The sequence below is a fragment of the Cetorhinus maximus genome, chromosome 3 (assembly GCF_964194155.1).
Source record: "Cetorhinus maximus chromosome 3, sCetMax3.hap1.1, whole genome shotgun sequence".
NCBI classification, from domain to species: domain Eukaryota; kingdom Metazoa; phylum Chordata; class Chondrichthyes; order Lamniformes; family Cetorhinidae; genus Cetorhinus; species Cetorhinus maximus.
The window spans coordinates 194,807,314-194,821,420 of record NC_135881.1 but is presented as its reverse complement, the minus strand read 5'-3'; the positions used below and the strand labels follow the sequence as shown (position 1 = coordinate 194,821,420).

The following is a 14,107-nucleotide window of genomic DNA, read 5'->3' as shown; positions in this document are numbered from 1 at the left end:
TAGGGTGGAGCAAGGCGTTGGAGGGATTTGAAAACAAGGATGAGAATTTTAAAATCAAGGTGTTGCTTAACCAGGAGCCAATGTAGGTCAGCGCGCACAGGGGTGGGATGAACAGGGCTTGGTGTGAGTTAGGATGGGCAGCAGTGTTTTGGATGACCTCAAGGTCGCAAAGGATAGATGTGAGAGACTGGCCAAGAGTGCGTTAGAACAGCCAAGTCTAGAAGCAAGAAAGGCATGGATGCAAGGTTGTGGACAGTCTTCAACCTCAAACAGCTGCCTGAGAAAGGAGTGCAGTCGATAGTTAAGGCATGGAACTCACGGCAGGGACTGAAGACAATGGTGCAGAGATAATGCTTCCATCGGCTGTGCTGCACCTGAAGGTACTCGAGGAGAAAGATCTCTCCCATTTTTTCCTCTTTCAAAAAGACAAATTACTATCCATTAACCAGACCATTTTCCTCACTGAATTGCGCTGGTTGCTCCCTACCCCGATCTGGTAAAAATCAATCTTTCTCCCACATTTCTTTTATCTGAACCTTAAAACTTATTGGTGACTCAACCCACATCAGTAGATGTGTAGGATGTGCCTGATTGGGAAAAACACCATGGTGGTAAACGTCTTGGCGAATCTCCCCATGTTCTGTGAAGAAGTTCCCCCAAGCCAACATTTTGCTCTTATGTTTTCAGCTCAAGTATTGCTGTCTATGTTAGTGTTCTTTTCATTGTTGATTGGGAATTCAAATCAACTGATCTTCTGTGGCGCAAACTACTGCCTCACATATTGCTCATGATTGTGGATCTGATGTTCCTCTCCTTGTGTTGGTCAGCTGCAAAGCATCTCAAATCCACTGTGATTGACTTGACCTGAACTTGACAGTATTTGTGTGTGTGTGTGTGTGTGTGTGTGTGTGTGTGTTCAAGTATTTACTATAGCTCCCCAGTGTGTCCTTGTGAGAGGCAGAAATTCAACTACTATTGCAGGCCTAAAGGTTGCAGGACATGGCTGGTGACTTTAGGCCTACCAAGTTTTGTTGCATGACTACCTCAGACCCTGAAAATAGAGGGGCAGGCCGTGGTCTGGGAGGAGACAACAGGTTGATTTTCACAAAGGGACAGGTTCTTTAGGGTTACCATATCTCTCAGAAACGTTTGCAAACACCAGGAACCTAATCACGCAGGTCGCTGCCGAACCAAGGGTTTCCCAGCATGGCACAATGTCCACTTACTCTACTCAAAGCCAATAGCTTGAGGCGTGGCCCCAGGGGCGAAGTCAGGATTGGGGACCCAAGTGCCAGAAATTCCTGGTTCTTAGGCGCAATACAGGCTCATCATGGAGCTGGAAGCCTCAATGACCAGACCTCCCAGTAAGCCCCAATAGTGAGGAAAGGTCCAGGATGAGGATGTGGCCTGTGCCCTCAAAGACTGGATTTTTTTTTAAAAAAACAAGTCAGATGCATGGAGGGCGGGGCAAAGTGCAATTCAATGTCAGCACTGGAAATGTGTCACGGCAGTCCGGGCTGGGGGTGGGGAGGGGTATCTGCCAGCCCAAACAATTGAGGTGCCCTACCCCTGCTCCCTTCAATCTCCAGTAGTATCAGCACCGGAGGGCACAATGCTGATGTAACCTTCTGGGATCACAGACTGTGGAGCCTTGGAGAGGACCAGTAAGCCTGGCTCAAAGATCAGTTCTACGTTTTATATGGAGTTTGAACCAATGAGCAAGAAGCACTAATTCACAACAGAACTGCAACTCAGCCAGTATCATTACAATAAGTGTTTTTCTAAATATATAGAATCTTGAAATTTAACAGCACAGAATGAGGGGTTACCTGTGCCAGTTCTGAAAGAAATAATTATGACACCGCTTTCCATATTCTCTTGCTCTAATTCTTTTGGTGTTGACTTTACCTCATACTCTTCTGTTCCCAATCCCGAGCCCAGCGGAAACATATTTTATCTATTTTCCTTATCAAAACACTTCATAATTTTGAACACTTTTATTGGTTCCCCTCTCTTTGTGCTATTGAGAAGGCCCTAGTTTCTCTAGTCTCTCTTTATAACTCAAGCCTCTGGCCTTCAAATGTAATTTCACAGAATTGTTCCACTTACAGCTAAGAAGGTCAAGGGGAGATATAATAGAGGTGTTCAAAATTATAAGGTGCTTTGATAGCACAGATAGGGAGAAACTGTTCTCATTGACAGGAGGGTTGGTAACCAGAGGACACAGATTTAAGATAAAATTATGAATGAGTGTTTTTTCTTCTAAGCAGTTTCACACATGCCATTGGGGCTATAGGGTTCATTGGTTCCATTCATAGTTTAAACTGGGGGAATGGGCATAGAAAGGCCATGAGTTGTCATGGAGGGTATGAGAGGCCATGGGGGTGGGTGGGGGCATGTGTTGTCATGAATTGGCAAAGGGGCTATTAGGGGCCATGGGTGTGGGTGGGGCTATCAGTTGACATTGAGTTGGCATGGGGACATGGGTAAGACCTTTTCACCTTACATTTCAAAAAGTTCCCAAATCCAGAAGATGGTTCATGACTCTTCCGAGGGACTGTGAGCCACAAGTCATAGAGAAGCTGGCCTGGCTCCATGAAAATTGACAGGAGCTGGGAGATGCCAACACCAGAAATGGAACCAGCTAGGTCGGGAGTGCAGGGTGCGTCTCGGAATCAGATCCTGCCCGCCGTTTTCAAATGGTTCCGGGATTGCTTCCGACTCCGCAAAAATCTCACCCAAAGTCTCCAACTATCTCCTCCCACCTCCAAAGGAGCAAGTGTTTCAGTTTCGATGCAAGCAAGGGAGATCAGTGGGATGGAACCTTCTGGTTGCTGTTGGTAGACAGTGACCAGAAAGGTGTGGAGGCTGGCAGCCATTAACCACGGCTGTGTGTCTTTGCATCCTCCATCACAGGTCCATTTTCCTCAGCCAATTTTGGGCATGCACACCCATTCCATTTTGAAAATGATTTCCACTGATTTAAGTGGGTTTTTTTGCATATGTTAAAGAAAGAGAAAATCTTGTAAACCTGCACAAGACGTAACTAGACAAGAGGATGTAAGGGATGGTTTGTCTACTGGAAACAAAAACTTATAATTCTGTATTTATACAGACTGTGGGAAATTGTAAACCATGGTGATATTTATATAACCACACAATCACCACACCCTCAATGTCTCTCTCTCCCCCCACCACCCACCCCCCCACCCCCCAACCACCTTAAACCAATTTATATTTCTCCCTTCTTCTAACTATGCTTCAGTTCTGCCGAAGGGCCATGAAGGCTCAAAACGTTAACTGATTTCTTCTCCGCCAATGCTGCCAGACCTGCTGAGTTTTTCCAGGTAATTCTGATTTTGTTTTGTGATATTTATATATTATTCTATCATTGAGTTCCCACGTTCTGTTCCTCAATTGTTGGTATGCAACCAAAGCAAGTCAAAACACATGCAAACTACAGGAATTGTAGTTTGGCCAGCTAGCTGACTACTTATTTGATAACTGATCTGTAATATTAAGAGTAAAACTTGGTAGACACTACCTCACACCAAGAATGTCATTTTATGGTATTAGTCTGCTTTGTGATGTTACTGAGTAAGAGCTGAATTGTGGAAATAGAAGGTGTTACCTTGTAGGCATGTGTGAAACCCAAATATTCTGAGGTGGTAAGATGGTGTCCGATTCAGTTCCAAGTATTTGAAAAACACAATAAGCCCTTTTTTCATAATGAAATGATTTTTTTTTTTTCATGCTGCCTCACACAGAGAGGAAAAACAAAGGGCATTTTTTCAGAAAGCAGCAGCAGAGGGTCACGAGTTTAACTGAATGAAGGTGGGGGAAGCCTGGCCAATGTGGTGGGTTTAATGAAGCAATTCAAAAGAGGCAAGAAGTTGGGAGTTTATAGCTCAGGAGGACAAGCGGGCTTGTGGCGCAGGAGGTAGTGTTCCTACCTCTGAGCCAGGAGCTCTGGGTTCAAATCCCACTCTGGAGCATGATGGCCAAGGAAGATGTGATCATAATGTGACCAAACGTGTTGAGTATCAACGTATCAATTTGCAAATCCTTCTAATATAGCCTATGGCAGGCAATAAGAGTGGGGAAGTCTCCTGATTTGCCAGACCCTGCAGAAGGCAATGGCAAACCACCGCAAGGTGCTCGCCAAGCATAACCATGGAAGTCCATGGTTGCCAATGCCCTTTTCCGGCATGGCACCTGAAGAGAAAGCATAGGAGATGGCATTAGGCCCATCGCGTCTTTTCTGGCCTTTTGCTAGAGCATTTCTACTATAATCCTAATGCTCCACACGCTCTCTATAGCTCTGCATCTTCCTCTCATTCAAATATTTATCCATTTCTCCCTTGAAAGTTCAATGGTTTCTACCTCATCCTCCAACAACACTGTACATAACTTATTTTTTACTAACCTGTTTCCTCACTCTCAGTGACAATTTTAAATTGAATAGCCCTTGACAGTGGCTCCCATCACAAGGAAATGGTCTTACTTTATTCACAATATCAAAGTCCTTCATAATTTTAACATCCTCCATTAAATCTCTGCTCTCGTGGCAAATAGTTCTGGCACATGACAGCACACACCTGGTTCATCTGCTATTCATCTGTCAGCTGCATCTCAGTGGTATCCCTCCCACATCTGAGTCAGGAGGTTGTGGGTTCAAGTCCCATTCCAGAGGCTTGAGCAGAAAGCCAAGGCTGATGCTTCAGTGTAGTGCTGAGAGAATGCTGCCTTGTTGGGGGTGCTGTCTTTCGGATGGGATGTCAAACCAAGGCCTTCTATCTTACCTATCTGGTAGAAGATGCGTTGACCAAATACGAAGAAGAGCAGAGCAGTATTTGTCCCTCAACCAACACCACTAAAAGAATACAGATGTTCCTTATGGGAAGCAGGGTGTGAGGAGCTGTAGTCGAGGTAGCTGTGGGAGTCGGTAGACTTGTAATACCAATATTCATTACAAGCTTACCGACTCCCGCAGCTACCTTGACTACAGCTCCTCACACCCTGCTTCCTGTAAGGACTCCATCTCATTCTCTCAGTTCCTTCGCCTCCGTCGCATCTGTTCTGATGATGCCACTTTCCAAAATAGTTCTTCTGACATGTCTTCCTTCTTCCTTAACCGAGGTTTTCCACCAATGGCGGTTGACAGGGCCCTCAACCGTGTCCGACCCATCTCCCACGCATCTGCCCTCACACCTTCCTCTCCCTACCAGAACCATGATAGGGTCCCCCTTGTCCTCACTTATCACCCCACCAGTCTCCGCATTCAAAGGATCATCCTCCGCCATTTCCGCCAACTCCAGCATGATGCCACCAGCAAACACATCTTCCCTTCACCCCCACTGTCGGCATTCCGTAGGGACCGTTCCCTCTGGTCCACTCCTCCATCACCCCCTACACCTCAACCCCCTCCCACAGCACCTTCCCATGCAACCGCAGAAAATGCAACACCTGCCCCTTTACTTCCCCCCTCCTCACCGTCCAAGCACTCCTTTCAAGTGAAGCAGCACTTTCCTCAATTCAGTCTACTGCATTCGCTGCTCCCAATGCGGTCTCCTCTACATTGGAGAGACCAAACGCAGACTGGGTGACCGCTTTGCGGAACACCTTCGGTCTGTCCGCAAGTATGACCCAGACCTCCCTGTCGCTTGCCATTTCAACACTCCACCCTGCTCTCATTCCCACATGTCCGTCCTTGGCCTGCTGCATTGTTCCAGTGAAGCTCAACGCAAACTGGAGGAACAGCACCTCATCTTCCGATTAGGCGCTTTAGAGCCTTCCGGACTTAACATTGAGTTCAACAACTTCAAATCATGAACTCTCTCCTCCATCCCCACCCCATTTCTGATCCCCTTTTTTCCAATAATTTATATATTTTTTTAATATATTTTTCTTTTCCCACCTATTTCTATTATTATTTTTAAATTTATTTCCATCCATTGTTTTATCTCCACCTTTTAGCCTATTTCAATCCCTTCCCCCTACCCCACCCCCACTAGGGCTATCTGTCACTTGCTCATCCTGCTTTCTACCCTTAATGTCACCATTAGCACATCCTTTAGCTGATATCACCACCGTCAACATCTCTTTGTCCTTTTGTCTATGACATCTTTCGCAATCTCTTCTTTGCCTCCACCCATCACTGGCCCTCTATCCAGCTCCACCTGTCCCACCCCCCTCAAACAGCTTACATTTCACCTCATTTCTATTTTTCTTTAGTTCTGATGAAGAGTCATACGGACTCAAAACGTTAACTGTATTCCTCTCCACAGATGCTGTCAGACCTGCTGAGTTTTTCCAGCTATTTTTGTTTTTGTTTTGGACCAACTGCATGCTGGACACTGTGGAATAGTTTGCATGAAAGAGATTGAAAGAAGCTACTTTTGGTTTCCTGGCCTGGACCAAGACATTGAAGCCAGGGCCAGATCTTGTGCTTCATGTCAGAGTGAGAGAAACGTGCCTCAATTGGCCCCCCTCCATCCATGGGATTGACCGAAAAACCCTTGGCAGATTTCGCTGATCCATTTGAAGGATGTTCATGGTCATTGTGGATGCTCATTCCAAATGGCCAGAAGTTTCTGTGATGTCTTCTACTGTGAAATGTTCAGCCATTACGGGACCAGGACAACTCATGACCGACAATGGACCTCAGTTTGTCTTGCAGGAGTTTGAGAAATGTTTGAGAAGTAACGGAATTCATCACACCACCTCAGCACCATACCACCCATCCACCAATGGATTAGCTGAGAGATTTGTTCAAACTATGAAACACACTTTAAGTTTGGCATGAGGATGTCCCTCCATTCAAAAACGCCTGGACGCATTTCTGCTGACTTACTGAAGCACGCCACATGCTATGACTAAAGCATCTCCAGCATTCCTACTAATGCCATGGCAACTGCACACTTGCTGAAACCAACAAAAACACGACAAGTTGTATAAGATCAACAGCACAACGAAGCGGACAGAAGGGCACAAAGATCAAAGCCAAGAATTTTCTGTTCTGGTCAAGCAGTTCTAGCTCTTAACTATGCTACTGGAGCTAAATGGCTTCCTGCTACTGTGATTGCTCAAACAGGACCTGTTATGTATACAGTCCAAACTGCGAATGATCTCACCTGGCGGAGACATGTTGACCAACTGACCAAAGCACCATCTAAGGATACACCTCTTATGGAAGAGCCATCTCCGAGTTAAGGAATGCAGACTCCAGCCTCACCTCCTCAACCCTAGCTCAACTGAAGATGAGGTCATCCCCCCTACACCTGCATTGGACACAGCTTCAGATTCTACTGCAGGTCTTAGGTTGCCATCGGTCTCCGATGAGCATTGCTCTATCAAAGTGCTGGAAGTCCGCCGTAAACCACACTGGGAGAGGAGACCTCCTGAGCGTCTGAATTTATAAAGTCAGAAACTTGAGATGGGTTCAGCGGGCATAGAGGCAACCTACCCTCTTTCCCTGGTTCAGAAAATATTTTGGTAGTTGACATTTGCAATAAGGTGGGGGAGGAATATGTTATGTGTTGAATGTCTTATTTAGCTTGCTGTACTTTGCAACCAGTGCATTATGGGATTTCAGAACCCATGTTTTTTTGTTAGTTCTGTGACTGCAGTAGAATAAACGAGAGCTGCAATGTTCAATCACCTCCACGAGTATTGATTAGTCTTTAAAAATTATCGACCATACCAATATTAAAACATAACAGAAACCACATGTCACTGTGGTGAATTCCTGCCCACAGCTGGTGTCACCATTTGAACCGATCGACAGCTAGAACTACAATGTTGTGATTGATGTTGAAGGCTTTCGTGTCTCTTTTGGCAGCAGCATCTTTGAATCGGAGCTTTGGATGCCCATCTCCCACCTCCGCAACACCCCCAGGGCTGTAACCGTTTCCATTTTCCGTGCTGATTTCCTGTCTCTTTAATATTGTAGTTAGACTATCAGTTGCTGAAGAAGTATCTTAAAACAAAGCATTGCTCTAAAAATATTTCCCTGACATTATAGATCTTAATATATAGTGTGATAAGAACATAAGAAATAGGAGGAGGAGGCCATTCAGCCCTTCAAGCCCACCACACCATTCAATAAGATCAGGGCTGATCTTCTACTTCAACACCATTTTCCTGCATTATCCCCGTATCCCTTGATGTTTTTAATATGTAGAAATCTACCAATCTCAGTCTTGCACATACTCAATGACTGAGCCACCACAGCTCTCTCGGGCAGAGAGTTCCAAAGATTCACCACCCTCTGAGTGAAGAAATTCCTCCTCACCTCAGTTCTAAATGGCCTGCCCCTTATTCGGAGACTGTGTCCCCAGGTTCTAGAGAGCATAAGTAATAAAGAGAAATGGAAAAAAAAGAATGACCACATTCACTGAGACTTAATTGTCATTGGATAGTTCCGCATTGTGTCTAACTTGGTTGTCATCTGACTTGGGTGTCTTTGCTCTCATTTCTGAGTGCGAGGAAACTTTGGGGTAGACGCTCTTCTTAGGAGACTACAAAAAGGAAAATCAGACAAGAGGATTGCATATACATATGAGAGCCTGCCCCAAAATTCCTCCCTGCTGTCAGCCCAGTCAATGCTCAATGCCCTGGTGGAATAGAGAAAAATTGGCTCATTAGCTAGCACTGTGATAGGCACTTAAGTGTCAGTGCTCCCTGCTTTGAGTCGCAGTTCATTGATGTAAGCCCCACATTCCATGACCTGAGTGCAGAATCTAGACAAACAATTGGCATCGTGGGGGCTAAACTTTGCAACATTGAAAGCGAGGCCCTTACCTGCTTGCTCAGGGTGAAGTATAAAATAAAAACTGGCACTATTCGAATAACAGCTCGATACGCTGACCACAATAACCAAAAATAGATAAGCTGGTCATTCATTACCTTGCCATTTGTGGAAACTTAGTGTAAAAATCAGCCGCTACATTTATTCACAACAAAACTGCAGTTTAAAAAATAATTAATTGGGCTTCACATGCTTTGGAACATTGAGGGAATGAAAGGCGCTTTATAAATGTGAGTAACTTTCCTATGCTAAAATGAAGATTTACGCAAACACACATTTGATGAAAAATAACTGAAATGGCTTCTGAATTCCTGTAAATCTAAAGATGAGTTATGGATTTGAAAGTTTCCCGTCTAGAGCCCCACTGTCGATCAGTGCAGAAAAAAAATAGTTAACCTGCAGGGAATGCAATACAAAACCTCAACACTACCAAAGCGGAATACAGCATCAACTTTCCCAAACATAGCAGAACTTTTAAAAAGCCGCATTTCTTATCAACTAAATCAACATATAAACCTGTTATCTGTCTCAACACCTTGAAGGCGCAGATAAAATCTGTAAGTTTGCACTCTACTGTAAAAAGTGTTTCAAACTGAATCTTTTCACATTTTCCTCTTCCAGTCATTAAACCTGATGCTTTGAGTCAGAACTTTCTATTCATTGTATTTACTGTCAATAGGAATTTCACTGACACACCAACTATCCAATCTTAGCCAAAAAGAAGCCTGGTGAACCTAAGATGTTGAAAAGGGGAAAATTAATTGCTACTTCATATGTTACAGCTAATTGTTAAATGTTAGAAATGATTACGTTTGATAGGCAGGAAACAGAGAGCGCATAATCAATGCGGAAAGGCATCAGACCACCGTCTTTGAACAAATGTGGATTGAAAAACTCAGATAACATCCCTGAAACAATATTTTGCAATACATCACAGAATCGAGGCTGTTTGGCAAGGCGCTTCAGATGCTCACCCTGTTGGTCACAGCATATCCTCACTGGCGTGCATTAGCGCCCTTGCGATATTGGAGCTGAAGCTAGATCATGTACCATCGTAAAAGATCCATACACCTTGTGCAACACCTTGTCGGAACTACACAATTAGAGAGGTCCTCCACCAACTCAAAGGCATTAAGTACAAAAGCAAAATACACAGGTGCTGGAAATCTGAAATAAAAATATCTGATGCAAGATACAGGCCTCAAACGATAACTCTCTCTCTCTCCACAGGTGCTGCCAGAGCTGCTGAGCGTTTGCAGCATTTTCGGTTTTTATTTTCTAACCTCAAAGACATCTGTTGCAGTCTGAGATGCTTAAAGCTTGGGTCAGAATTGAAACATGGACAATTCCATTCGGATCCCAGTGAACATTTTTCATTAACAGAAATGTAGTGGTACTGTCACCGCCTGGAAACAGGCTATCGCGTACAACAGGTTTTATGTTGAACAGCGGTCAACATAAATCTGCAAAACAATTGAGGCCTGTGAGAAATAGAGGAGTGATTGATTTTTTTTTAAGATTAGGGCATTGATGACCATCATTCTCCAATTTCATATCACAATGAACCATTTCATGAAAAAAAAGAGATATGTCTGAGCTTTTCGTCTTGCACTCATCAGGACACCTCGCAAGGATACCATTCTCCATGGCAACGCCGCTTGCCAAACAATCAGCACCCTCTTCACATACATTATAAATTGTTGTTTCCCCCCCCTATATTGGCAACACCTGCCCTTTCACCTCCCCCCTCCCCGCCGTCCAGGTGAAACATTGCTTTACTTTTACTACTTTCAATTTAGTATTCTGTCCTGGCTGCTCACCATACAGTTTCCTGCACATTGGGGAGAACAAATGTCAATTGGGTGACCACTTTTCAGAACATTTCCTCTTGATCTACAAGCCACAGCTTCCATTGCCCTTCATTCTAATTCTTCACTCCACTCTCACTCTACACTGTTCCTACGAAGCTAAACAGAAGCTTGTGGCACAGCACCTCATCCTTCAATTAGGTACTTTATAGCCCTCTGGACTTAACATTGAGCTCGACGATTTCAGAACAAAACCTCTGCCTCCATTGTTTTGGTTAGCAGCTGTTGATAAGAATTCGGCTTTTCTCCATTTACAGCTCCTCCAGGCCTGGTTTCTGTCTCCTGACTTATCCCGTTACCATCTCTTCTTGCCCTGCACCACCATCCCTTTGTCATTCAATATCTCCTGCCTTCCACCCTATTACAGGCCTTCCCTTTGGTTCTTTACTTCCCCTCCCCCCTTTCCCTGTCTCTGTACTTTCTTAAAGCCTGTTGCATCTTTAAGCTTTTCCAGTTCTAACAAAGGTGCACCAACCTGAAACATCTGGCGGGATTTTCCGATCCTGCCCACCGCGGGGCCGGAAATTCCCGCCCGATTTCAACAGGGGGCCTTTTTGCTAGGCTGTCAAATTTTCCATCCCGCCTGCGAGATTTCCCAGGGCGGGCAGGACCGGAAAGTCCCGCCCACTAACTCTGCTTCCCCCTCTATAGGTGCTGCTGCTTATTTCCAGCATTTTCGGTTTTTATTCCATTGGTCCCCGTTGCTTGTCCAGCTGTCTGTCCGACCTGCCACATTTTCATGGAGGGGAATTGAAAAAGGATTTTAAAATTGAGGCGTTGCCAGACCAGGAGCCGGAGTGGCACAGGGGTGATGGGTGAACGAGGCTTGGGAGCAGTTTTGGATGAGCTCCAGATTTAGGTGGGGTGGACAATGGGAGGCTGGTCAGGGGGGCATTGGAATAGCCCTGCATTTGATGGGGGAGGGGGATGTGGTTTATATGCCCTCTCCAGTGGCTGGGCCTTTTCCTCTGTAAAAGTGATGAATGCACTACCCACTAAACACCAAAGGAATAAAGACGTATGGGAACAGACCAGCCACATGTGGTTAGGACAATCGCTGATGTCAACAATAAACAGCAATACAAACTGGGGCATTTAGGCTGTTTACCTGTTCCCATATCGTAATTTCTATGGAGTGGCCTCAAAAGGTCCTATATAGTATAAAAAGTCGATGGCATGAATCTTCTGGCTGGCGTGCAGGGGGCGGGCCCCACTCACCAACGTGTAAAGTGACGCGCGGTAACCTCGGGTGTGCGTCCTGACGTCACCGCGTGCCATTCAGATCTTCAGCTCGGCCAGCGCGCCCGCCGAACTGTCAAAGGCCTATTAAGGCCATTTAGCTAGCAATTAAAACAATTAACAGGGCTGCCCGTCCAACTTTAAGGTCGGCGGGGGGCAGGCGAAGAGCCCAGGCGGCCTTCCCATTTTTCAAGGAACCTCATCCACGGGCAGGATGAGGTTTCATGAAGGTTTTTCAACTTTAATTAAAAATTTTAATAAGATTCATAGACATGTCCCAGCTCATGCGACACTGTCACATGAGGGGACATGTCCGAATAATTTTTAAAGATCTTTTATTCACTTTTTCACAATGAAACTAAACTCCCTGAAGAAGCTCCGTGCCTCAGGGAGATTTCTGCGCTCTTTCGCGAGCAGGCCCTGACTCAGCCTCCTCCTCCCCCCGCCCGCATAGGGAGCGCTCAGCGCTTCTGGGTGCATGCCACACTGAGCGGGCCTTAATTGGCCCGTCCACGTAAAATGGCGGCGCGCAGCCAATCGTGGGCGGTGATCGGCTGCGCGCCCGCCCGTGCCCGCTCCCGCTCAGCCCCCTCCCTGACAGGGAGAAAATTCTCCCCAATGTGTAGCAATGATGGAGGTGGGGTAAGCAGTGGCACAGAGGTAATGTCACTAGACTAGTAGCCCAGCGGCCCAGGCCAATGCAGCTGGTGGAATTTAAATTCAATTAAGAATTCTGGAATTGAAAGCTAGTCTCAGTAATGGCGACCATGAAACTATCTCGGATTGTCGTGAAAATCCATCTGGTTCACTAACCTTTCTACCTGGTCTGACTTACATGTGACTCCAGGTCCAGAGCAATGCGGCTGACTCTTAACTGCCCTCTAAAATGGCCTAGCAAGCCCAAGGGCAATTAAGGATGGGCAACAAATGCTGGCCTTGCCAGTGACGCCCACATCCCATGAAAATACATATTTTAAAAAAATCTAAGGACCAGCCTTCAGCTGGTAAGACAGACACTTGACCAATCCAATGACAGACTAATTGGGCTGAAGTCTGGCATTCGTCTAGTTTAAGTGGACTGAAAATAACTGGATAGATGAACAGATGGAACCAATGGTGCAATGCCTGTAATGTGTTGTATTACATTCTATTCAAGTATTAGTCCATTACTGAATACAGTTTACTCCACTGCTTATTGCTATTATTGAGATGTAATTCAAATCTTGCACCTACCTTGGACCATCCAGGAAATTTAAGGTATGTGTCTTGAGGCAGGTCAGGAATACCGTTTGGAATCTTAAAGGCACCTAAATAAAAGGACGGCACATTAACCTCAACTGCTGGATTCAGCCTCTGGCCCTTCTGGAGTTTGGTTAAGTAGCCTCTTGCCACAGCTTCATCAATGTTCAATGAGTAGATGGTCCAGCCAGTCAGGATTTTCGAAGCCAGGGTTAGATTAGTTACCAGTCCCTGTGAAGGAAATTTAAAAAAAAAAGATTTTGGGTAATTCGTCAGCAATGGTGGCTGATGCAACCTTGTCCTGTCATCCACTAACCAATGTAATTGCCTCAGATACCCAAATACTCAAAAAAAAAGGACAGGGCCTTGTACTGAGAACAGGGTCAGGAATGGAGATACTAAGCCTGAGTGATTACCATTTGCCTTTGTAGCATCAGCTCATAAATGAGACCCATATCTACTCTCAATAGATTTGGGCATTACCGGGGGCACCCCGGGCCAAATTCTTGGAGAAGCCTATGAACACCTGCCCTCTCTACCAAGCCACTAAAATGTCACAGCTAAGTAATGGAGGCAGGTGGGAGAATTACTGCTGCATGTAGTTAAATTTCAAAACTTTTAATCAGTATACGCACTAGGAGCAGGAGTTGGCTGTTCGGCCCTTTGATCCTGCTCCGCCATTCAATAAGGTCATGGCTGATCTGATTGTGGCCTCGACTCCACATTCCCACCTACCTCCGATAACCTTTCACTCCCTTGTTAGTCAAGAGTCTACCGAGCTCAGCCTTAAAAATATTCAATGACCCTCCCTCCACCGCTCCATGGGGGAAGAGAGTTCCGTAGACTCACGGCCCTCTGAGAGAAAAAATTCTCCTAATCTCCATCTTAAGAGGGAGACCTCTTATTTTTAAACTGTGGCCCATAGTTCTAGACTCTCCCACAAGTGGAAACA

The 14,107-nt window shown here is 45.4% G+C and overlaps 1 protein-coding gene across 1 annotated transcript in view; it reads right to left on the bottom strand.

Moving 5' to 3' along the window:
* Positions 1–14,107, bottom strand: part of glb1 (galactosidase, beta 1) — a 126,118-nt gene that overhangs the window by 16,157 nt on the left and 95,854 nt on the right. The window contains exon 15 of the mRNA XM_078539510.1: positions 13,150–13,386. Coding sequence (XP_078395636.1) covers positions 13,150–13,386 — 237 coding nt within the window. The remainder of the gene's footprint in view (positions 1–13,149; positions 13,387–14,107) is intronic.